Source organism: Hippopotamus amphibius, chromosome 2, assembly GCF_030028045.1.
Source record: "Hippopotamus amphibius kiboko isolate mHipAmp2 chromosome 2, mHipAmp2.hap2, whole genome shotgun sequence".
Taxonomy (NCBI): Eukaryota; Metazoa; Chordata; class Mammalia; order Artiodactyla; family Hippopotamidae; genus Hippopotamus; species Hippopotamus amphibius.
Genome location: NC_080187.1, coordinates 13648572 through 13674942, shown reverse-complemented (window position 1 = coordinate 13674942; position 26371 = coordinate 13648572). Strand labels below are relative to the sequence as shown.

General features: G+C 42.7%; 1 protein-coding gene across 2 annotated transcripts in view; it reads right to left on the bottom strand.

The window, feature by feature from the left end:
• Positions 1 to 26371, bottom strand: part of TTLL11 (tubulin tyrosine ligase like 11) — a 248426-nt gene that overhangs the window by 183042 nt on the left and 39013 nt on the right. For both annotated transcript variants that reach the window (XM_057722136.1, XM_057722137.1), the window contains 2 exons: positions 13650 to 13746; positions 3549 to 3682 (listed from right to left, as the gene is read on the bottom strand). In XM_057722136.1, coding sequence (XP_057578119.1) covers positions 3549 to 3682; positions 13650 to 13746 — 231 coding nt within the window. The remainder of the gene's footprint in view (positions 1 to 3548; positions 3683 to 13649; positions 13747 to 26371) is intronic.

Below are 26371 nucleotides of genomic sequence, written 5' to 3'. Positions count from 1 at the left end.
AGAACTAAAGATATCGCATACCAGTATCTCTCATGAACAAAGACACAAAAATTCCTAACAAAATATCAGCAAATAGTTTAGCTGTATATAAAGTAAAAAAATGCACAATACATTATAACCAAGTAGGATTTATACCAGGAATACACAGTTAGTTTAACATTTAAAAAAAATCAATCAAGGTGATTCATCATATTACCAGAATAAAGAGAAAAACCATCAACTTAATAGATACAGGAAAGGCATTTAACAAGATTAAGCACCCATTCACAATGAAAAACTTTCTGCAAACTATAGAAGGTACCCTCCACAACCTGATAAAGGGCATCTACGAACAACCTATAGTTAACATCATCTGCAACAGGAAAAGGCTATATGCTTTTCCCCTAAGACTGGGAACAAGGCAAGGATGTCCATCAAGTCATTTCTATTCAATATTGTATTGGAGGTCCTAGCTCAGTTCAGTTTAGTAGGAAAAGGAAATAAAGGCACGTAGATTAAAAATAAATAAATAAAATACATTTATTTACAGATGAATTAATTGTATACATAGAAAGTCAGAACAAATCTACAAAAAAGAACTTTTAGAACTAATAAAGGAATCGACAAAGGTCATATGATAGAAGTTCAAAATTAAAAAGACGATTGACAATGACTTAGAGGGGTGAGATAGGGAGGATGGGAAGGAGTTGTGGGAGGGAGGGGATATGAGGATATATGTATAAATACAGCTGATTCACTTTGTTGTGCGGCAGAAACTGGCACAACAGTGCAAAGCAATTATACTCCAATAAAGAGCTTTAAAAAACAAAGAATAGGAGCCATATGCTAATAATAGTAACAAAACTGATAAAACAACTAACATTAACTGAGGGTTACCTCTATGCTAGGCACCACGCAATAAAGAGCTCTATTTCATCCTCAAAACAAACAAGCAAACAAAAAAGAAAACTGGATATCTATATGCTAACAACAAACAATGGGAAATGAAATTCAAAAAATACCATTTACAATAGCATAAAAAAGAAAATACTTAGGGATAAATTTAACAAAATCTGTGCAAGACCTATACTCTGAAAACTACAAAACATTGTTGAGGTACATCAAGGTGGATATAGATAAACGAAAATAAGTTGCCATGGATTAGATGATTCAGCATGAAGATGCCCACTATTTCCAAACTGATCTGCAGATTCAATGCAATACCAAAGTCTCAGGGGGCTACTTTGTAGAAATGGGCAAACTGATTACAAAACTGACATGGAAATGCAGAGGACCTATAGTAACCAAACAATTCTGAAGACAAACAAAATGAAAGATTTGCACTGCTTGATTTCAAGACTGACTCTAAAGCTGTAGCAATTAAGGTAATACGGTGTATCAGTGCAAGTCTAAACATCGGAAGAATGGAACAAAACAGAGAGGCCAGAAACAGACCAAAACATATATGGTCAATTCATTTTCAACAAAGATGCCAAGGTAATTCAATGGAGAAAATGACAATTGTTTCAACAAAGGATGATGAAAGAACTGGATATCCATATGGGAAAAAGTAAACTTCAATTCTAATCTCATGCGGTACATAAAAACTAACTTGAAATGGATCACAGACATAAATGTAAAGCTACAACTATAAAGCTTCTAGAAAAAACAAAGTATAAAATCTTCACAACCTTCAGCGAGTCAAGGATGTCTTAGAATCACACAAAAAGCACAAATTATAAAAGAAAATAACTGAGAAATTCAACTTTATCAATATTAAAAGCATTTGTTCTTCCAAAGACAGAATTAAATGGTGAAAATTCAAGGTTAAGACTGAAAAGTCAAGTGTAAGAAAATACTCACAATATACACACACATCACAATACATATACAAAAGAGTTGTATTCAGAATATATAAAGAACCTACAGCTTAAAAATAAAATGCCAATAAAAATGAGCAAAAGTTTTGAATATACACCTAACAAAGGAAGATATTCAAATGGCCCAAAAGCACAATGGAAAGATGCTCAGTCGGGATATGTAAATTAAAACCATAAAGAGATACAATTACACATCCACCTGAGTGTCTAAAATTCAAAAGACTAAGAATATCAAGTACTGGCAATGACATGGAACAAAGGGAACTTTCACACAATGCTGGAGGGAGTGGAAAGTGGTCCGGCCACTTTGAAAAAGAGTTTGGGAATTTCCTATAAACCTACACATATCATATGACCAAGAAATTCCACCCCTAGGTTTTACCCAAAGGACATGAAAATACATATCCACAAAATGCCTTCTCCATGATTAGTCATGGCAGCTTTATCTGCTCACCCACTGGTGAACAGATAAACAAATTGGGGTATATTCATAAGGGAACACTATTCAGCAATAAAAATACAAACTACTGATGTACACAACCAACACGGATGAATCTCAAAAACATAATTTGGGAACACTATTCAGCAATAAAAATACAAACTACTGATACACACAACCAACATGGATGAATCTCAAAAACATAATTTTCAAAAGAAAAGAAAAAAGACTCAAAGGAGTACATACTGTACGAATCCATTTACATGAATTTCTTGAACAGGCAGAACGAATCTATAATGAGAATGCAGATCAGGGGCTGCTGGGCGGGGGGTGTTGAGGGGATTGAGAGCAAAGAGGCACAGAGGGACTTTGGGGGATGGTGGCAGTGCTCTTTTCACTGATCTGATTTTGAAGACACAGTTGGTATCTATCTCATTTAAACTCAGCCTTGCAGAATACTTAAATATCGAGCTGTAAAAATGGGATGGAAAGGTATTCCACATACCTACAATAGCATGAGAAGAGCCACAGAAGTGGGAAATTGAGGGGTGAGTATAGGGACCAGCCAATAGTTTACTTTTTTTAATTAACTGCATGCATAATTTGCATACAACAAAATGCACCCATTTTAAGTTAATAATCCAAAGAGTTTTAAGAAATGTATACAGACCCACGTGAGCACCATTCCATAGAGAGCTTCCTTCTCAAAATTACCCCTTCAAGCTATTTTTGTTTAGTGTTTGGATATGGAATGGGCTGTTTGAAAGTTGATTCTGGAACAAATTTAAAGCAGGACACGTAAAAGGTTTCCCCCTCAGTTTGTCAGACCTACTCACTGGTCTTGAATTAGAGCCTGACCTCCCACATTTCATACCACGAGATGCCAGGGCGATGGCACCTCTGGGATTCACCCAAACAGCCCCAGTCCGCTTGTGGACTCAACCGCCTGCTTCAGCTCTGGCTGCCTGGCTCCCTGGCCCTGCAGATGCCCTGACTCCACGATCTAGCTCCTGATACCATCCTCAGGCCTGTCTCCTGGTGTCAGGACCCACTTCTTCGTTTACCTACCTCTCATCCTATCTGTTCAACTCTGCAAGCTGTCTTGATCGCTGCAACATCTACTGTGTCCTGTCCCTGAGCCAGTCTCAGTTTCTTGGGAACCCCCTGCCCCAGCTCTTAGCACACAGGACCCAGGACCCAGTTGCTACCATCTTAGAATTCAAGGGTCACGGGGACAGAGTGCTACCTACCTGAGCCACAAAGAGGTGGAACTCGTCAGGCAGAATCCATGAGCGAGGGTAGAAGTTGTACTCCTCAGGAAAAAGATTCTGCATGATTCTTACCGCTCTGCTCAGAGTAATTTTACGCACCATCTCCGTCATGCCTGGGGAGAAGAGAAGTTGTGAGGTTTTAACAACAGTGGCCCACTAGCTATAAAACGGCCATTATTGGGGGCTTTTAAAACCATCCACCCGACATATTCACTTCTTCAGAGAGGATTTTTTAAAAAGGTCTGAGTGGTTCTCCACAGCGGTGATTCATGGTTTGGAAAGACCTACCAAATTAATGAAAAACTTGAGGGAATAGATGAATATTTTTTTTCTCCTTATAAAAATGAAGCATCAATTTGAAACAATGGGTTTCCACCTAGTTTATTATTCCATTCTTTGTCAGCCCCCTGGATAACAAATAAAGAAAAGAATTTATATCTTGCACTTAAAACTTAATATCCTCTTTAATTCTGGGCCACAACACATACCTCTGGGATCCCTTCCATCTTATACCCTGGAGAATATTATCTAGTGGACTCTGGTTACATTATGAGAAGCTTAATTAAGTTGCTTTGTTTTAAACTTTCATGAGTATTAAAGGTACAAAATAGAAAAATATATGCCTTTCAGCAGAGAATCTGTCTCCTTGAAATAAGGACAGGAAGTGGAGAGGATATCACAGCATAATTTATAGCTTAAGGGGAAAAAATGGAATCCGTGGGAGTTCTTCAGTTATTAGTACTGAAACTGATATTGATCAGATCTCATTAATATCCCCAATGGGGATAGAAATGTCTCACTTACAAAACATTTTAAAAGAATGGTAGATTTTTTTCCCCTTGTAACATCTTTAGAAATGCTGACAAGAAAAGAAACGGAGTATATATCTTGGCAAATTTTAGGCAATAGGTAAAAATTATTTAAAATTTTAGCATGCAAATATCACTGCTCAAAAAAAAATGGAGACTGAAAAATGGCCTTCACCCTGAAAGGGGCTACACATTTTCATTGATAACTAGAAATTTGCTAGCAAAGTAATTTTTAATAGAAAGTACAAAGTTCCATGTCAGCTTGGCATGTCCAAATTACCACATTCCAAATGGGCAAAGTCAGAAGGCATGAGGTTTCTCTAAACCACGTTCAGGAAGCAAAGGGTGAACGTTGAGAATGAAGGTTTTTAATAATCTACTCTTGCTTCCCTCAGCATATTAAAAAGAGCAATAAAAATCTCTAAAAGATGGCAACTTCAAGATGTCAGTGCTGAGACCTACCCACCATCAGTCAGTCCCTCCCATCAGGAAGCACGCACGAGCTCCTAGATAGCTTCCTCCACAAGAGGGCAGACAGCAGTATCAAGCCTTATCAGCAGTATTTCATCTTGTGGAACTGAAAACCACAGCCACAGAAAAATAGAGAAAATGAAAAGGCAGAGGACTTTGTACCAGATGAAGGGACAGGATAAAACCCCAGAAAAACAACTAAATGAAGAGGAGATAGGCACCCTTACAGAAAAAGAATTCAGAATAATGATGGTGAAGATGATCCAGGACTTTGAAAAAAGACTGGATGCAAAGATAGAAAAGTTTACCAAAGACCTAGAAGAATTAAAGAGCAAACAGACAGAGATATGCAACACAATAACTGAAATGAAAAATACACTGGAAGGAACCAATAGCAGAGTAACTGAGGCAGAAGGGCGAATAAGTGACCCGGAAGACAGAATGGTGATAATCACTGATGTGGAAAAGAATAAGGAAAAAAGAATGAAAAGAACTGAAGACAGCTGAAGAGACCTCTGGGACAATGTTAAATGCACCAACATTTGCATTATAGGGGTCCCAGAAGGAGAAGAGAGAGAGAAAGGACCCGAGAAAATACTGGAAGAGATTATGGTTGAAAACTTCCCTAACATGGGAAAGGAAATAGCTACTCAAGTCCAAGAAGCGCAGATAGTCCCAGGCAGGATAAACCCAAGGAGAAACACACCAAGACATATAGTAGTCAAACTGACAAAAATGAAAGACAGAGAAAAGTTATTAAAAGCAACAAGGGAAAAATGACAAATAACATACAAGGGAACTCCCATAAGGTTAACAGCTGATTTCTCAGCAGAAACTCTGCAAGCCAGAAGGGAGTGGCATGATATACTTCAAGTGATGAAAGGGAAGAACCTACAACCAAGAATACTCTACCCAGCAAGGATCTCATTCAGATTTGACGGAGAAATCAAAAGCTTTACAGACAAGCAACAGCTAAGAGAGTTCAGCACCACCAAACCAGCCCTACAACAAATGCTAAAGGAACTTCTCTAAGTGGGAAACATAAGAAAAGGACCTACAAAAACAAAAACAAAACAATTAAGAAAATGGTAACAGGAACATACATATCAATAACTACCTTGAATGTAAATGGACTAAATGCACCAACCAAAAGACACAGACTGGCTGAATGGATACAAAAACAAGACCCATATGTATGCTGTCTCCAAGAGACCCACTTCAGACCTAGGGACACATTCAGACGGAAAGTGAGGGGATGGAAAAAGATATTCCATGCAAATGAAAATCAAAAGAAAGCTGGAGTAGCAATGTCATATCAGATAAAATAGATTTTAAAATAAAAAATGTTGCAAGAGACAAGAAAGGACATTATATAAAGATCAAGGGATCCATCCAAGAAGAGGAGATAACAATTATAAATATATATGCACCCAATATAGGAGTACCTCAGTACATAAGGCAAATGCTAACAACTATGAAAGAGGAAATGCAAGGCAGAGATAGAGACACAGATGCAGAGAACAAACACATGGACACCAAGTGGGGAAAGCGGGGAGGGTTGGGGGGAGGGATGAATTGGGAGATTGGGATACCAAACTGTACACTCTAAATATATGCTGTCTATTGTCTGTTAACTGTATCTCAATAAAAGTTCTTTAAAAAAAAAAACAGATGTAGAGTTATGGGAAAATTGGTCTCATACAAGACCATGAAGCAAGTCTTAACCAATTTTAAAGACATAATACCCTATGGATCACATAGTGCAATTAGCCTCAATACTAAAAGAAAACTAGGAAAGTATCATGTGCTTGGAAATTAAGAAATATACTTGCAAGTTAGGAAGGGAATCTGAATTAATTAGAATTAGATAATACTGAATGTTCTATATACCAGAACCTGTGGGATGCACCTAAAACAGTATTTGGAGGAAAATGTTTAGCTTTCAATTCTGATATTAGAAATGGAAAAAGTGCTGAATATAAAGAACTTAGTATCTTACTAAAGAAGTTAAGAAACAAATAAAGAATCAATATCATACAAATGCAGGCAATAATGAAAATAAAATAGAAAGTACCCACAGACTCAAAAGGCTCTTCTTTAATGTGGTGGGCTGAATAATGCCCCCCCCAATACATCCACATCCTAATAAAAAAAAAAAAAAGATGTCAGTGCCCAGGTTCTTAGTTCTTGTTTAGAAGGAGATAGAGAAGGATTAAATAAGAAATAAAGGAGCTTTCATACAGCTTAATACCAAAAAAGCAAATAACCCAATCCACAAATGGATGGAAGACCTAAACAGACATTTCTCCAAAGAAGACACACAGATGGCTAACAAACACATGAAAAGATGCTCAACATCACTAATCATTAGAGAAATGCAAGTCAAAGCCACAGTGAGGTATCACCTCACACCAGTCAGAATGGCCATCATCAAAAAATCTGGAAATAATAAATGTTGGAGAGGGTGTGGAGAAAAGGGAACTCTCCTGCACTGTTGGTGGGAATGTAAGCTGGTACAGCCACTATGGAAAACAGTTTGGAGGTTCCTTAAAAAACTAAAAATAGAACTACCATATGATCCAGTAATCCCACTACTGAGCATATACCCAGAGAAAACCATAATCCAAAAAGAAACATGTACCATAATGTTCATTGCAGCACTATTTACAATAGCCAGGACATGGAAGCAAACTAAATGCCCATCAACAGATGAATGGATAAAGAAGATGTGGCACATATATACAGTGGAATATTACTCAGCCATAAAAAGGAATGAAATGGAGCTGTATGTAATGAGGTGGATAGACCTAGAGACTGTCATACAGAGCGAAGTAAGCCAGAAAGAGAAAAACAAATACCATATGCTAACTCATATATATGGAATCTAAAAACATGGTACTGATGAACCCAGTGACAGGGCAAGAATAATGATGCAGATGTAGAGAATGGACTGAAGAACATGGGGTTGGAGGCAGGGTGAATAGGAAGTTGGGACGAAGTCAGAGAGTAGCATAGACCTAGATACACTACCAAATGTAAAATAGATAGCTAGCGGGAAGTTGCTGTATAACAAAGGGAGATCAGCTTGATGATGGGTGATGATGGGTGATTCCTTAGAGGGCCAGGACAGGGAGGGTAGGAGGGAGTCGCAGGAGGGAGGGGATATGGGGATATATGCATAAATACAGCTGATTCACTTTGGTGTACCTCAAAAACTGGTACAAGAGTATAAAGCAATTATATTCCAATAAAGAGCTTAAAGAAAAAAGAAATGGGAAATTTGAAAAGATGAAAAAAAGAAAAAAGAAAGAAAGGAGCTTTAAAGTCACTAACAAACTATGCTATAACATGGATTCTCTGATATTAGAGAAAAAACTGACTGAAGACATTCTTCCGAACTTCCCAAGAAAATCAGCAGGAGTCCAGAAAACTAGAGCTATTTCCTTTTAGTCCCCCATGAAATTAGAATTTTTGAGTTATAAATACTGGAGCTGAACACAAAGTACACAAAATTCCAACTTCTTTGGGAACTTTTTAGTTGTATTTCACATTTTAGTTTTAGTATTAAACTAAAAACCCTCATAACTGACTGTAATACAGCACCTTACAGCAAATACATGATGCCTTCTGGCCAAATAGCATTCTGGTGTTTTCCGAGTTCTAATGGCAATGTGACAGGAGAAGGTTTGCTTTCAGAAATCCCTTGGGAGGTCAGAAGGACTCACACAGCACAAATAGGAGTGCTGTGAGTACAGGAGTGTGGTTTGAACACTCCAGAGAAGTTTTGTGAAAATCAATGTCCAGCAAATTGAGTAAATATTCCCTGGAAATCTGCAGTGGCTCCTTCTGTCATGTGTATCATCCACCCCCACACTGGCTAACAGATCCGTTTCTGAGTTTACATCTGCGTCTGTCTCCAGATAATTCTCTACAAAAACCAGCCAACTTAGCAAGCATCCCTACAAGCCAGTCGCTACTTTTCCCAGACGCTTCTGACCCGCAGGCTGTAGACGGCTCACCCCTAACCCTGCCTGTATGCCTGTCTCCAGAAGGCAGCAGTGTAGACCTCCCTCAATCCACTTACTGCTGACACCTTTGTTCCTGCACCATCTTTAAGCTGTGTTCCCACCCAGCGCTGCAGGGGAAGCATCTCTGAGCTGTCACTAGACCCCATGTGGAAGCTGCTAGCATCCCTGCCTCTGTCAGGGGCTCAGAGACAGATGTGGGCTGTGTCATCTCTTGGTAAGACGCTGACACTAGTAGCTGGGTTTCTAGCTGGGCCAGAGCATACGTTCCCAGAGTCAATATGTAAAGAGGGAGGTCATTGCCAGGCCCTGCTGTCTCCAGACTCTGCCTCCCATCTCTAAGCAGCTGCAGCACCTGACCCCTACCTGTGACTTCAGCCCGAGGCTCTGGGACCCATTCTGACCTGAGGTAGAAGCTCTAGGGCCAACCATCATCTCCCCTCTGCTAACACCTGGACCCTTTCTTTGTACTTCCGTTAGATTAGGAGGATTTTAAGTACTTTTCAGAGGCTTGCCTATCCCCAAATTTTGGTCACCTGTCCTTGGCTCCTGGTGCCTGAGTGGCTGCCTCAGTGATGCCTTTGCCCTGCTGTCTCCAATGTTCCTCCTCTATTCCCCCTAGGCCTCCCTTGCAAGGGCTGGAGTCCTCCTGTGACCTGAGCCCAGTGGCTGGGCTCCTGCTATACTAACAGGTTCTTTTGAGGCTGACTGTCTACCTGGGCATCTCCAGAAGGTCTGTTCGTAGATGTCCCTATTGTGGTTGTTCCCCTGTTGGTTGGGAAAACCCCCTAACAGGCTGAAGCTTGCTTCCTGCCACTGCTTCTGGGCCTGGGTTCTTCTGTCTGCCTCACTGGAGTCTCAAGGCCTCGGGGTCTCAGCCCATTGGGGTTATACAGGATCGTAACAGAGTCTGATCCCCAGGCTTGCTCACACACACCTACTCAACCCAATTAAAAACAAAGCAAAACAAAACACAATCTGAACTATGCTGGGAGCGCTGTTCAATCCAAGTATCATTTATAACAATAATTCTTGGCAAAAAACACATTAAAACCACCAAACAGCAAACAAATATTGATACTTTCAGATCCTGGATACGGCAGTAGCCTCTTAGCTGTTTCCTCTCTCACCCTCCTGCACACCACCCTCCTCCCCGCCCCGTCCCACTTCCAATGCATCCCCTCTGGCCGTTCTTTTCAAACTGCAGGCTGGCCCATGTTACTCTCTAGCTTAGGAATTTCACAGTGGCTCCCCGTGAACTTTGGGCCCTGTCTTTCACCTCTCCACTGCCCTGTCGCACTTGACCCTTTCTAACTAGCATGGGACACGTGCCCTTCCCTGAAGGAGCAACACGCAAAGCATTCCACATCTTTGCACCACCTCTGCTCCCTTGTTTGGCATGGGGGTCAGGCCCACCCATCCCTGGAGGCTCAGTTCACATTCAGTCCCCTCCTCCAGAATTTCTTGCCCTGCCTGCCCCCCAAGCAAATCTGGGTCAGGTCACGTGCCCTTGCTCCAAACTCTCGCAGCATTCCAGGCTTCCTCGAGCATAGCACTGATTTTGTATTTGACTTCTCTCTCTATGTGCTTTCCTCCCTGTCTTTGTATCCCTAGCCCAGACCAGTGCTTGGCAGATGGCACCCTAGAGATCCCTCCCTGGAGCCCCCTCCTTCTCTGACAAAGTCTCCTCCTCAGAGTGGGCTCTCAGACACCACCTGTCATACATCTCAGACCCGTAAGCTCAGCAAAAAAAAAAAAAAAAAAAATGGTTGCTTGTAAAGCTGAGAACTGACAGCTCTAGGCTTTCTTAAGGCAAAGACATATCTAAATCAGATTATTTTTAGTGAAAGCCTTAATTCATCAGTTAAGATATAATAACATATCTTGAAGGAAATTGCCCATAGAAAAGTGGCTAAAATCTAACGTGCTGACATGAACAAAATAAATTACTTCCATATGCGTCTCCAAGAGTTTTCAGTTTATTCAGCACATGCAGTGTTTATCCTTGCCTGGCTCGTCCACGAGAACTTGCTCTAAGTCATACACAATGCGTACAAAATGCATCTTCAGAACAATGGGATATATCAGAGACAGAAGATAAGCTTGGACACCAACTGGAGCCAAAGGACAGACCATTCTGGAATCACCCCATCGCTAAGGGTTGTTGCGGCTTTCACAGAGCAGAGGGTGTGGTGGCACTGGTCCGATGCCTAGAGGTTCAGAGAGGCTGCTTTGTCATTGCAGCTTAGTAACTGCTGTTAGTAAAGTGGAAAATTGTATGTTCCCATCACTGGCACGTGGAATATGAGATGGGGAAAACGTGCTTCTTTAGAATGAATATTCTTATATCTCCTTTGATGAAACTAGTCCTTTGAGGGTATTTTTTTTTCTGGATTTCTACTTGCGTCCCAAATGCAGAGCTATAGCAGCTCCTTCCTTCCTACCCTTGGCCATCAGATGAGGTGTGAGCAAATGGGGAAAATGTCAGTGAAACCCCATTTGATGATTCATGTCTTGGGAACTCTGTCTTCATTCAAAGAGTTGTTCTCTTCCAAATTATGTTCTCCCAATATCCCAATAAGTCCTTTTAGTGGCATCAAAAAGTCATCTTTTATGAGCAGCTAGAAAATTACAGCTATCCCATTAAACTGTGCAAGAACCCTGGCTGCACGAGTTCTCCTCGTTCTCTGACAAAACGCTTTCTCCTTTAAGAAACAATCTGAGCTTGGGTTAATTTTCCAGCCCTGTTCCCGGGGAAACCAACAAAGAGAGAAAGTTAGCTGTGTGACTAGATGACAAAGCATGTGGTTAAAACGATCCCTTATTGGCATCTTGCATAAAGACCTGGTAGGAAGCCACAGTTCCGGACTTTCCTAAGTGTAGTGAGTCTTATAACTTAGCAGGACCCTGGCAGGGACCCTGGAAGCTATGCTTTGGAGGAGTGACGTGAGCTATTGGCTCCTACAGGATTTCTAAGTCAAAGTTTAGACCCACATCCACCAATGTGGATCTTGTCTCCTTGCACCCGAGCTTTCACTAGAGGAGCCAAAGACTAGCTCTGGAACCCTTGCAACCATGCCACTGAAAACAAATGTGTGACACCGATTGGCTGGCAAGCGGTGTTTCCTGCCCTGTATCCTTCTAACTGAATCTAAGCCAAGCAGACTATGGTAGTCTGTCTGCGTGGTTGAAAACCCCCTAGTGGACATGGCATAACTTACCAGTGTACAACGTACAGATATGGGTTTTCTGAGAGGTATTTTCTTAAAGATGTGGCATGGAATGTCAAAGAAAAAGAGTAAGCTGGTTCTCTTAAAAATAAGCATAAATGAAACACTAGAGAAAACACCTTATAGTCAGGCAACTACACTCTGGTTGCAACTATGTAAAAATGATACATAAACATGGTTAAGGTTTGGGAGGAAATATAGAAATATTCACCTTTTGATTTTGCGACAACAAGGATGGGATTCAGGGTGATGTTCTTTTTAAAAATTATGTATTATTTTTTACATCCTACGTGGTTTGTGCCTATTATGTTACAATTTCTGAAAATAAGTGGGACCCCTTTGGCTGGGATCATACCCAGATTAACCAAATGTTCCTTTCTCCCTCCACACTCCCACTCACCTTAACCACCCTCCTCACTTAGCCGTTAAAAATAATGAATAGTAATCATGGCAGAAGAGGGTGGTAGAGATTAAAAGTAAAACAAAAAGGTATATGGTAGGGAGGCCGGGAGTGGAGCGAGCGGGTGTCTTAAAGTGTTGGCTGTGACACTTATCGGACACCGAGTCCCCCTCGCAGTCTCACTAAATAACCGTCTCACTAAATAACAGTCTCACTAGACAATGCCTTCAGGTTAAAGGCAGAGGCTGTCGGCAGCTCCTGTTCCCAGTATGGAGACCGGTGTATTTCAGTTTTAAAACGGTACCTCCAGATATGATACTTAAAGGAAATGGAAGCTGCGAACCCCATTTCTGTGATAATGTCCCAGAATTTTAGTACTTCTGTTTCCTGTCTCCTGCAAATTAAATAGAAATTGAAATGGTCTTTTTTTTTTAATTTTTATTTAGTTATTCAGTTATTTATTTAGTTATTTTAGTGCAGCATGAAGCTTTCTTTAATGTTAGACTAACTCTGTAGGGGAAATGGTTCCTTTTATTGCTTTGTCAGGCTTTCTCTTTTCCTCCAATGGGCATAAAACTGGGGCTGCCTCTGATTTCCAATCAGTAGGTGAGAAAGCAGTTACAGAGCGCCTCGGGTGCGTCTAGAAGGACTACACGAGCCACGGGAATATGCAGAAGGGGAGGAGGCACGGCCCCTCCCAGGAGCTCGTGATCTACTTGGGAAAGCCGTGCACACAGACATGTTCAGAGTCCACATTCACTGAGTCATTGAAATGTTCCAGAAACATGGTCAGTTTGGAAATGGTCTCTCTTTTTTTTTTTTTCACTTTGAGAATATAGTCCCCGCATGACACCCTCATATTATATCTAAAACCCAAAAGGTGAAAATCATGTTTTTCCACTGACGGAATTAGACCAGAAGAGCCTGTCTTTTTACATTATGGAAACTCCAGTCCTTAAACCCTTGGTGGGTTAAGTCCTGACCACCTTCCCTCCCAAGGTCACAGGACTGAGGCTGTGTGTGAGCAGTCATTCCCAATTAAGAGCCCTCCAGCTTGATCTCAAAACACTGTCATGTTTTTGTCGAAGAGCGCACCCTGAGAATCAGCCCTGGAAATGTTTTTAAATGCCAACAACAACGGGTACCTGGAAACTTGTTCACTTGACCGCAGAATATGTCACTGTCGTGAAATGAAACTCCATGCCAGTAGATGTCACAAGGCAAGCGTCGGCCAAATGGGAACTAGAAGAAAGAGGGAAGATGTGATCAATGACAGGAACAAGAGGGGCAGTTCCCGCACCGACTGTCTCTTCTGTACAAACTCCCAGCACCCTGGCACACATCCCACGCTTTAATCCTCATAATAAGCATATGAAGCTGCAGACATTCTTTCCCACATTACAGGGGAAGAAACAGATTCAGACGGGCTAAGTAACTTTCTCGTGGTCACGACCACGGCCACGAGAGGCACAGTTCTGATTCTGCGTGGCAGGTACCGTACTAGTGAATACAGGCACCCTTTCGTTAGAATCCTCATAACCACCCTAGAAAGGATAATTTCACTGATGAGAAAATTGGGGCTGAGAGAGGTAATGTAACACGCCCAAGGCTGCACAGAGCTGGTGATGGGAGGGGTCAAGATCTGAAAGTAGGTCTGAATTCCAAACCATGCTTCTCCTTCTCTAAAAATTGCAACATTCAAACTAGTCCCCCCCAAAACGAGCTTTCACAATCTCTCTCTCTCTCTCTCTCTCTCTCTCTCTCTCACACACACACACACACACCCACACACACACACACACAAAGGTCCACAAGGGCAGGATGTATTCCCCAGTGCCTAAAACCATTCCTGGCATTCAACAAAGACTTTTTGAATAAATAAATGAACAAGCCAGGAATGGTCCTCTGACTCATGATGAGATAACCAGATTCTCTCTTCCAGGAATATGGAAATCAGACATGCCCAGCAGCCTCTGCCGGCCCTTGAACTGGAAATGATCAAAAGCCAGAGCCAGGCAGCTGTGCTTGGCCGTGTGCACAGCCTGACAGAGGAGCAAAGGCAGCCAGTCTATCGAGAGAGGAGAAAGGAGCAGGTGCAGAGAGAAAAGCAGAGATGAGGCCATGTGGCCCTGGCAACACAGACCGAGTGACCTTAGTTCCCAGGGCTTCTAGGTCCTCAGCCCAGACCCTTCTGAGCCCGGCTGTCCCTTTCCTGTCCTTGGATCCTGTAAGGCAGCCTCATACCCTTAGAATGCCTCCCCTTTGCACAAGCTATAGGGTCTCAATTACTTGCAACCAGAAAATTCCTTGCTGAGACCAAAAGGCCTGCTCTTTCTGCTACATTTTGCTGCCTCTCAACAAGTTCTACATTTACACAATGTATTTTTTATATGCGTAACTCAGATGACCCTCCTTGAGGGAAAAGAGTGAGGACATGTTAGTTCATATTTAGAGCCTGCTTGTTAAAAGTCCAAATGAAGAGAAATGTCAACACATTAAATAAAATCATCCAATTTTCCCATCCTAAGACTATAGTTAATCAGAATTTTTATCTGCTCCAAGTTGAGAGGGCTAAGTTCCAATGAAAGAACACAGCATTACCAGTGAAATGGTGGTGACTCAATGCTTTCCAACGATTCTGAATTAAAATAAAGGCAAACAGACTCAAGCCCTTTAAATCATTCACATTATCTCAAAACTGTGCCAAAGTAAGGCATATGTTACACACTCTGGTAGCATTAACAACTTCCATCTATAATTTATAGCACTTCACTCATTTTCTTTGCATCCAATGGACTGAAGTTATTAATTCAGTAGTCATAAATACAAAGAGATACAACATATGTTATTTTCTTCCAGCTGTTAAGTGCTAATATGGAGGAGAGAAAAATAACTTAACCAGGGAGGTTCCTCTAAAAAGCAGACTATCCAAGCAAAGTTTACTAAGATCTGCTGCCCACACTGTGGGACCAACACCTGCTCCATGTCAGTGGATTACTGAGGACTCATCACCCTTATGATTGCCTTTCAGTTCTTGGCACTTTCATGATTCCGAAATCAACCTTTCATTCAGAGCCCTTAGCTCACTCAGTTTTAAGAAACTGCCTTTTTCTAAATCAATTTATTCGATAATTACTATGTGCCTGGCACCGTGCTAGGTGCTGAGAAAACAGAGAAACACAATATTAAGTAGGTCCCAGGACTTCGTAAACCCATATCTTTTTAAGATCTTTTTAAAAACTGTTTAAACAGCTAACATGCTCAATGGTGAAACAAAGCTTTTCCTCTAGTATCAGGAATGAGACAAGGATACTCACTTTCACCACTTCTATTCAACATGGTACTGGAAATTCTAACCAGAGCAATAGGCAAGAAAAAGAAAGGAGGCATCCAAATTGGAAAGGAAGTAAAATTATGTTTGCAGATGACATGATCTTATATGTAGACTATCCTAAAGATTACACACACACACACACACACACCCATTGTGAGAAATAATAAATGAATTCAGCAAAGTTGCTGGAAAGAAAATCAATACAGAAAAATCAGTTGTTTTTCTATATATATGGACCATGAACAGTCCAAAAAGGAAACTCAGAAAACAGTTCAATTTACAATAGCATCAAAAAGAATAAAATACTTTGGAATTAACTTAACCAAGGAGGCAAAGACTTGTACACTGAAAATTACAAAATGATGCTGAAAGAAATGAAGACACACATAAGTGGAAAGATATCCTATGTTCAAGGATTGGAAGACTTCATATTATTAAGATTCAGCACTACTCAAAATGATCTACAGATTCAATGCAATCCCTACCAAAATTCCAGTGACTTTTTTTTCAGAAATAGAAAAATCCATCCTAAAATTCATATGGAATATCAAGGAATCCCAAATAGCCAAACCAGTCTCGGAGGTGTCACACTTCCTGATGCCCAAAACTTATAACAAAGCTATAGTAATCAAAATAGTGCATAAAACAATGAGATACCACTACACACCTTAGAATGGCCCAAATTCAAAACACTAACAACACCAAGTGCTGATGAGGATAGTGGAGCAACAGGAACTCTCATCCACTGCTGGTGGGAATGCAAAATGGTACAGCCACTTTGGAAGACAGTTTGACAGCTTCTTACAAAAATAAACATACTCTTACCATATGATCCAGCAATTATGCTCCTTGGTATTTACTCAAATTAGTTAAAGACTTATGTCCAAAAAAAAAAAAAAACACACCTTATGTCCACAAAAAAACCCTCTATGCAAATGTTTATAGCAGCTTTATTCATAATTGCTAAGACTTGGAAGCAACCAAGATGTTCTTCAGTAACAAGGAAGGAGTGGACTTTTATTTAGCACTAAAAAGAAATGATCTATCAAGCCACAAAAAGACATGGAGGAACCTTAAATGCATATTATTAAGTGAAAGAAGCCCATCTGAAAAGGCCACATACTGTATAATTCCAATTATATGACATTCTGGAAAATGCAAAACTACGGAGACAGTACAAGGATCAGTGGTTGTCAGGGGTTCAGGGAAGGAGGGAGGGATAAATAGACAAAGCACAGATGATTTTTAGGGCAGTGAAACTACTCTATGTGATACCATAATGGTGACTACATGTCATTATACATTTGTCTAAACCCGCAGAATGTACACCACCAAAAGTGAACACTAATGTAAACTATGGACTTTGGGTGATAAGGATCTGTAATGTAGGTTCATTGATTTTAACAAATGTACACTTTTGGTGTACCATTTTCTGATAGTGCATATGTGAGGGCTGTGATTATAAGGGAAAATCTCTGTTCCTTCTGCTTGATTTTGCTGAGAACTTAAAGCACCTCTAAATCATCTCTAAATTAAAAATAAATTAAAAAAAATAGTATGGTGCTGGCATAGAGACACACATATAGACAAATGGAATAAGATAGAGAACCTAGAAGTAAACCCTTGCATATATGGTCAAATGATTTCCAACAAGGGTGACAAGACTATTCAATGGGGAAAGGACGGTCTTTCCAACAACTGTTGTTGGGAAAGCTGGATAACCACACAGAAAAAGATGAAGTTGGACCCTTACCTTACACCATATACAAAAATTAACTCAAAGTGAGTCAAAGACCTAATCATTAGAGCTAAAACTATGAAACTCTTAGAAGAAAATATAGGGGATAAGTTTCGTGACATCGGACTTGGCAATGATTTCTTGGATATGACACCAAAAGCAGAGGCAACAAAAGAAAAAACAGATAAATTGAACTTCATCAAAATTTTAAAAATTGCATCAAAGGACACTGTCAACAGAATAAAAGGGCAACCCATGAAATGCGAGAAAATATTTGAAAAATCATAAATCTGATAAGGGATTAATATTCAGAATATATTTTTAAAACTCCTACAATTCAACAAAAACAACCCAATTAAAAATTGGGCAAAGGACTCAAATAGACATTTCTGCAAAGAAGATGTACAGATGGCTAATGAGCACATGAAAAGATGCTCAACATTACTAATTATTAGGAAAATGCAAATCAAAACCACTTCACACCCATTAGGAAAACTATTATAAAAAATAATAATAAAAAGGAAATAAGTGTTGATGAGGATGTAGAGAAATTAGAACCCTTGCACATTGGGAATGTGAAAAACCACTGTGGAAAACAAAAATTACCACATGATCCAGTAATTCCTCTTCTGGGTATATACCCAAAAGAATTGAAATCAGGGATTCAGACAGATGTTGGTACACAAATGTCCATAGCAGCATTCTTCACAATAGTCAAAAAGCAGAAACAGCTCAAGTGTCCATTGACTGTCCATCAGTAGATAAACAAAATGTGGAATATACATACACTGCACCATTACTCAGCCTTAAGAAGGAATGAAGTTTTAACACCTGCTCAACAAGGATGAACCCTGAAGACATTATGCTAAGTCAAGTAAGAACTTGACTACAACAAAAGAACAAATGTTGTATGATTCCATTTCTATGAGGTAGCTGGAGTAGTCAGATTCACAGAGACAGAAAATAGAATGGTGGTTTCCAGGCACTGGAGGGTAGGGAAAGTGGGGAGTTATTATTTAATGTGTACAGTTTCAGTTTGGGAAGATGAAAAAAGTTCTGGAGATGGATGGTGGTGGTGGTTGCACAATGATGTATTTAATGCCACTGAACTGCACACAAAGATGGTTAAGATGGTAAATTTTATGTTATGTATATTTTACAATAAAACAACAACAGTGACAGAACTATCTGCTTGCGCCCCACCGCCTGGGCTAAGGGGCCATTCGTGGCTCTATTCTGAGCTCTCTGGAGCCTGGAATGCGGTGGGAGTTTCACAGGGCAATGGAAAATTGACAAGTGCTTCTCAGAGTCCCCACTCCCCACTTTTCTCAAGTTCACCGCCATCCTCCCAGCTACCCGGATCCTAAATCTGAGAATCATCTTTCCTTTTTTCTTCTTCAAACCCTTTCGGAAAAAGGACTGGATTGGGGGTTGGAAGACCTGAGAATTCTAGACTTGTCTCTGTTCACTTACTAACTATGAGAGCTTAAGAAACCAGGACCTCTGTGTCCTTGGTAGACTGAAATGAGAACACGGCCAGGTAGCAATAGGGACCAAACAGGATAATGGAAATGAAAGTGCTTTGTACTCGCCACAGAACAATACAAATCTGAGTTCATCATTAATTGTTTTACTCATTAAGTGTTAAGCACCTATTAGCGGCACAATGTGTCTCAGGTCCCCAAAACACACGGGGACCCGTCTGCCTTCATTGAGCGCGCAGTTCACGGGGAGAAAGGGTTGAATCCAAGTCACACAAATGAATCACTACAAACCCTGGTGAGGGCTGGGAGACGAGGCCCGGAGAGCAAGGAGAGTGCAGGGGACCGAGCACAACCAGGAAGCTGGAGAAGGGCACCCTGAGTCAGGAGACCACGTGTCCGCCAGCCCAGGGCAGCCCCAGCCGACGCCTATTGTCCTGGTGTCATCATTAATCGTGCCTCTTTTCGCTTTCAAGTGTATCCCAGTTCAGGCAACAAATTAAAAAGTTACCCTATTCCTGAGGAAGGGCTATTGGAGCTGAAGTTGGAAGGAAGACCAAGTAGAAGACGAGGAGGAAGAGTGTTCCAGGAAGAGAGAACAAGCGTGTGGAAGCCCAGAGGCAGGGCTGACCAGGGCACCCTGGAAACTGCAGGGAGGTCAAGGTGGCTGGGGCACAGAGGATGAGTGGAAAGGAGTGCGAGAAGAGGCTGAAGACTGAGGCAGAGGACGCCCACACGGGCCTGTACCCCAGCGCCCAGTGGGACCGCACGTAGGTCCTGGGGCGGGGAGGATGAACCCGCTGGACAGACTGAGTAAGAGGGACCAGAGAGAGAGTGAGAGAGAGAGAGAGAGCACGCATCAGCCCCAAAAGGCTGGGGAACAGTGTGAATGTGGCTGGGAGGTCAAGCAAGACGGGAACTTGGACGTGATGACGCAGAGAGCCTCGGGGCCACTTCAGCCCGCGTTGATCGCCTTGCAGTTCTTTCCAGCACGTGCTGTGCTTCCAATTTGTCTGCACTGTCAAGTATTTCAGGTGTAACCTTTACCTCCCTCATAACACAACAAATTTCTAGGACCAGAACAATTGGACATACTGTCTCGGGTCACCAGTGATGTCTAACCAGGTGTCTAGTAGGCCTCAGGCCCTAGGAAAATGAGAAGCAGCTTACGGAGAGCCCTCCTGATGTCCTCTTCCTGCCCAATATCCCGCTGGTCAGCAAGTCTTCTGGTTTATCTCCTCACTTATTTTTAAGTTTCCTCTTATCCCCAATGCCTTACTTTGGGGCCTCCTTTCTCATCAGGATGAGGAGTACACCAGCCTCCTCCCCAACCTTCCCCCTCCCCACCCCACCTTCTAGTCTATGCAACACCCAAAGGGATGTTTTTTCAAAGCTCTGACCATGTCGCTCTTTTGCTTACGACTTTTCCCATATCTAAGCTCCAAGCCGGGTCTCAAAGACACTTCCCAAACTCCCTTCTGCCAATCCACTTGCCTCAGGTTGGGCCATGTCCACCTTGGGCACTTGCACTGTTACTGCCAGACTACTTTTTTTTTAATCTTTATTAGAGTATAATTGCTTTACAGTCTTGTGTTAGTTTCTGCTGTACAACAAAGTGAACATGTATTCATATATCCCCATATCCCCTCCCTCTTGAGCCTCCCTCCTACCCTCCCTATCCCACCCCTTTAGGTCTTCACAAAGCATCATTAAGTGTACAGCACTTTTCTGTTTTGTGACCTGGGTTTCTGCCTGCCATTCCTTCTGCCGGGGATCTTCTGACTCAGCTTGACCTTCCGCAAAGCTGTCTCACCAGCTCTCCCTTCTGTGTGGCCTCCATCACTTACACCCTTCACAGGTCATTCAACAGCAGCTTGTCTGTAAGTCTGTCTGCTTCCCCACTCTGTGGACTCTTTGAAGATGAAGATGCCTTCCTAATCTTTTCTATCTCTGACACTAAGCCAGAGACTTTATTTTTTAACCTTTGTGGGGTCAAGAATCATGTTGAGATTCTCTCCAGAAAAACACACACATGCACAAAATTTTCCATGTGATTTTAGGAGATTTCAAAGACTCCCTGAAGCCCCTGCTTGTTCACAGACACCACTGTTAGCAACATCTGCAGCGCTTCATGAACACGTGAATAAAGGGACTTGTGAACAGCAGCTACTCAAATACATCATCATCACCATCACCACTGAAGCTAGCATTTATGTGATGCTTATTTCCACGCCTGTGTGTTAAACACTTTACATATATTACCTCATTTAATTCTCACAACACCCTCATGAGAAAGCGGTTCCTATAAATCCTACTTACAAATAAGAAACTTGGGGAGATTAAATAACTCTCCCAAGGACACAGAGCTAGTGGGGGCAGAGTCAAAAGCAAATCCATGTCTGCCTGATCCCAAGGCCCAGGCTCTTAACCACTGCACACAACTGTTCTTTTTTTTTTTTTAGCTTATTTATTTTTTGATTTTTTGGCTGTGTTGGGTCTTCGTTGCTGCGCATGGACTTACGATAGTTGCGGTGGGTGGGCTTCTCATTGTGGTGGCTTCTCTTTTTGCAGATCATGGGCTCTAGGCATGCGGGTTTCAGGAGCTGTGGCTCGTGGGCTCTAGAGCGCAGGCTCGGTAGTTGTGGTGCAGGGGCTTAGTTGCTCCGCGGCATGTGGGATCTTCCTGGATCAGGGATCAAACCCGTGTCCCCTGCACTGGCAGGCAGATTCTTAATAACTGCGCCACCAGGGAAGTCCACAGAACTGGTCTTGAACTGATCACTACAGTGGTAATTTGTCGCTCATGGATTATAGTAACTAACCGACCCTCACCACACATGCTACCATCTTTGCCACAAAGGCAGTTCCCCCCCAGCGAATATACCTGTGTGGACCCCAAATCCTTTTCCCTCTTGCCCAGGACTGAAAAAGAAAAAAGGAAAAAAAAAAAAAAACCCTTGCAAAATAGTCAAGTTCTAAAGAGAACTGAAACTACTATGTCCTTTGAGCATATTTGTGCTTGAGGAACTGATGTGCCGGTCACTCTTCTAATGGCCCAAAGAGCAAATTCAAACCCCCCAAGGGATTTTGTTAAATGAAATTTCACAGCGAATGCTGATGAAAGTGCAATTCACATTTCTATACTTTGGGAACGATTTTCTTCATAAAGCTTCTTCATGAACAGAAAACCTTTCAAGTGATTGGACATAAAAGTGGCAAATAAGCTTTGATATGGGCAAGCATATGTGTAAAGCATCTTCAGGGGGTCATGACCCAGACTGCTGCTTTAACATGAGGGGCCCCAAGCACTCAGGGGAGGGGGACACAAGGAAGGTGTAGCAGCCACAGCAACATGCTTGGACTAGGAAGACCCTGGCTCGAGCCCCGACCCACCACACCCCTCCCAGAAACCTTGATGCGCTGACCTTGCCCCTCTAAGCCTCAGCAGCTTATTTACAACAGAGGAAAACGGCCGCAGTAAAGCCTGTCTACCTCCCAAGGCTGTTACGTAGACTGAGGTAACGCATGGGGAAGCACTTTGGAAACAGTCAATTGCTGTAACATGGGATAGTTATTATTTTTAATGTCCAAGGAAATCCCCCCAATGAGTAACTTCAATTAAAAAAGATGCCAGCCAAATATCAAGCATCATTAGGACAGCTCTTGAACAAGAACACCAACACCGTGGTGGACCTGCACTTGGGAAACCTTCCACGATGCCCTCGGGCAGAGTTAATCGATTTCTCTGCACTCTGTGGATACCTGTGGCCCAGCCGCTGCCTTGTAAGGCATTTATGTTTACATGACTGCCTCCCCACCAGACGGAATGCTTCAGGGTAGAGATATTTTATTCTTTCTACCCTCTCCCACACCTACCCATCGGTGGGAGGCAGGCTCTAAGATGGTCTCCACTGATCCCTGCCTCCTGGAATTCATACCCTGTATAGTCTCCTCCTGCACTGTCACAGGCTTGGTCTATGTGACCAATAGCGACAGTGGAGTGATGGAATGTCACTTCTGAAGAGCATCTTTTTTAAAAATTTATTTATTTATTTACTTATATTTATTGGCTGCACTTGTTCTTCATCGCTGTGCATGGGCTTTCTGTAGTTGCAGAGAGCGGGGGCTACTCTTCATTGTGGTGCAAGGGCTTCTCATTGCAGTGGCTTCTCTTGTTGCATGGGTTCTAGGCACACGGGCTTCAGTAGTTGTGGTGCATGGGCTCAGTTGTTGTGGCACACGGGCTTAGTTGCATGTGGGATCTTCCTGTCCCAGGGATTGAACCTGTGTCCCCTGAATAGGCAGGTGGATTCTTAACCACTGTGCCACCAGGGAAGCCCTGAAGAGCATATTTACACAAAGACTGTGCCCTCCTCTCTCAATCTCTGTCTCTGTTTCTCGCTCTCTCTCTTTCTGTCTCTCTCTCTTGCTCTCTGTCTCTCTCTCTCTCTCTTTCTCTCTCTCCTATTCTTCTCTCTCTCATTATCACTTGCTTTGAGGAAGCCCAGGGAGAGGTAAGAAATCCAAGTCTCCTGCCAACCATGTAAGTAAGTGAGCTTGGAATTGGATCCTTCAGCCTCAGTCAAATCTTCAGAGACTATGGCCTGGCCGACAGCTTGATTATAGCTTCATGAGAGGCTCTGAGCCAGAACCCCCAGCTAAGCCACTCTCAGGTTCCTAAACCTCAGAAACTGTGTGAGGTAATAAATGTGTGTTGTTGTCAGCTGCTGAACTGGAAATTTGTTACGCAGCAACAGATAATGAAGACACCATTCCAGTTTTAGAACACGGTCTGAGAGAAAGAAAGCTTTCGGGGAATGAAGTAATTTAAGACTCATACACCGTTCCAATGAATATAATACTTGTTATTAAGCACTTAATTATGGGCCAGGAATCTTACATATATGTCTCCATTTTGACATGAAAAAATACAATCCCATTGCTAAGAAGTGGCAAACACAGAATTTGAAGCCACGTTGGTCTATTTCCAAAGACTGTGCTCTTAGGACTCCACTAAATTGGGTGGATGGATGGATAGATGGATTAATCTATGAAAAACACATGAGCACATACATCTATTAGAAAATGAGTTGTGGTTAACACTTCAAGGAAGAATGGAGCACAGAAGAGTCCACAGAAGGCCACTTAAGGCAAAGAAAGGACTGAGCAATCGCCCTTCAAGGATGGACTGAAAATTTAGCACTCTTTTCTCCAACTGAGAAAGCAAGCCGCTGGAGAAAATTCTGGTGGAAATCCACCAGATCCTGAAGGGTGTGCCCAGATGGAACACGGTTCTGTCTGCCAAGTGTGAGTGTATCAGAAGGGGAGCCCCTTTAGAGCTTGAGAGAGGGAGGCCAGATCACTCCTCTTCTCTGCTGCTCCCACCCTAACTAACAACATCGCTCTCCTCCCAGACGGATGACGAGGGACCCAGCTGAGGGGCTGCGGGGAGATCCCAGGCTCCCTTCTGCCAGTGGAAAATGTGGCTGATGAGAAAAGGCCTCCCCGTGCTGGAGAGGGACCTGCCAGCTTCCTGACGTCAGTGTCTTTGGATGGGGCTGCGGGGAAAGCCCACGTGCGGGACAACTCCAAGCCAGTCATAGCAATGTGATTGGGTTATTAGCTGATTAATAATGTGTTTAGCACTGTGCCTGCCCCACAATGCCTGGCACACAGTAGGTGTTTTTAAAAAAGCTAGTTTCCTTCTTTTCTTCCATTCTTCCCATCACCCTTTCCCACATCTGTTGGCTGGTAAGATATTACCCAAAGGAGCTGGTGAACAGGGGTGTTCTCTAGGACTAGCCCAAAGTTAAACGTGTGTACGTTAGCTCAGGGCATTGAGAGCCATGCAGGTCCTCCTGTGTGTGCGTCTAACTCTAGGGAAAGCCTGTACGTGCACAAAAGCTCCTTGACTCGAGTTCAGGAACCTGGATTCAAGTGTCAGGCCTGGCAACAACCACGGGCCTTAGTTTCATCACCCAAGAAAGAGGACTAGCAAACCCTCCCTCACAGGAGGTGCTGTAAAGATGAAAAACAACCCACAAGTGAAAGGACGTTTGTGAACAGCCTGGTACATAGTAGGAGCTAAGTTAGTCCAATTTAGAATATTGAGAGCAGGCCTCTTAGAGTGTTCTTCACCTAATTAAGTCCCTTGGTGAGAAGGGCAAAGGGGAAGAGTCCCCAGATTTCCCGGATGGTAGAGAAAGCAGAGGCTGGCCCTGCACAAATCCACTTCTTGAAAAACAATAGTGAATCAGACAGAGCTCCAGGGATGCAGGAGCCAGCCTGGGGGTAGAGGCAGATCTTTAGCAGATAAATGCGTTCTGTGTGACAAAGTGCTGGGTCAGAGCCCAGGAGGAGGACTGCTCCTGCTCCAGGTGAGGGAAATTTAACCAAGAAGGGGCCGGTTGAGCTGGGTGTGAAGTCAGTATCTGCCAGGCAGAGATGAAGAGAAAGAGAAATCGGCCGAGGGAAGGGTGCGTGCCAGGCAGGGCGCCCGGGAGAGCGTGGGGCGCCTGCAGCCCAGGGTCAGTAGAGAGACAGAGCTGGAGAAGTGCACACGGCCTGACTGATGGTGAGGGGTTCACAGGGCAGGCTGAGGAGCTTGAACTTGATTCTGCAGGTGGAAGAGAGCCCAGGGAAGTGCTCAAGCAGGACTGTGCAACCCGGCTAGGATGGAGAACTGAACGGAGGGGAGGTAGAGGGAGCCAAGGCTGGGAGAAAGGGGATAGGGTGGGGGGATGACCGGGCAAAGAGAAAAGGGATGCGCTGGAAGTAGGGGTGGGGGAAGGCACGGGGGAGTGAGAGTACACTAAGAGGAAGAACTGCTCTGACAGCTGCTGCACTTTGAAGGAGCCCCGTCTCCTGTGCCTGTGGGCTGACATTCCTGTCTCACTCCCTCCGCGTTCCTGGTCATTGGAGACTCTGACTGGAGAGGATCCTGCAGGGATAGCTAGCACACCGAGGAGACTTCTACTTTAATAAAGGTGCCGTCTGGCTCCAGTGGGTTTCCCGGGAAGACAATAATTACTCATCCTCTAATAGAGCCAATAAATATAGCAAGCGGATAAGTAATTAACAACCTTTTGCTGGAAAGCAGCAATTCTTGTGATCTATGAAGTTTGTTTTCCTGTTCACTTCTTTGCTATTGCAGATATGATACTCCCGGTAAGTGTGCTACGCGTTCGTTGTTCGCTGAGTTAATCACCAAAGCATGTTGTACTTTTTATTAAACCCATTCATTATAATTGACTCATATGAATTAAAGCTGGAGGAGCTGCGGTGAGGGCTGTCGTCCACCTTTGCTTCTGCTTC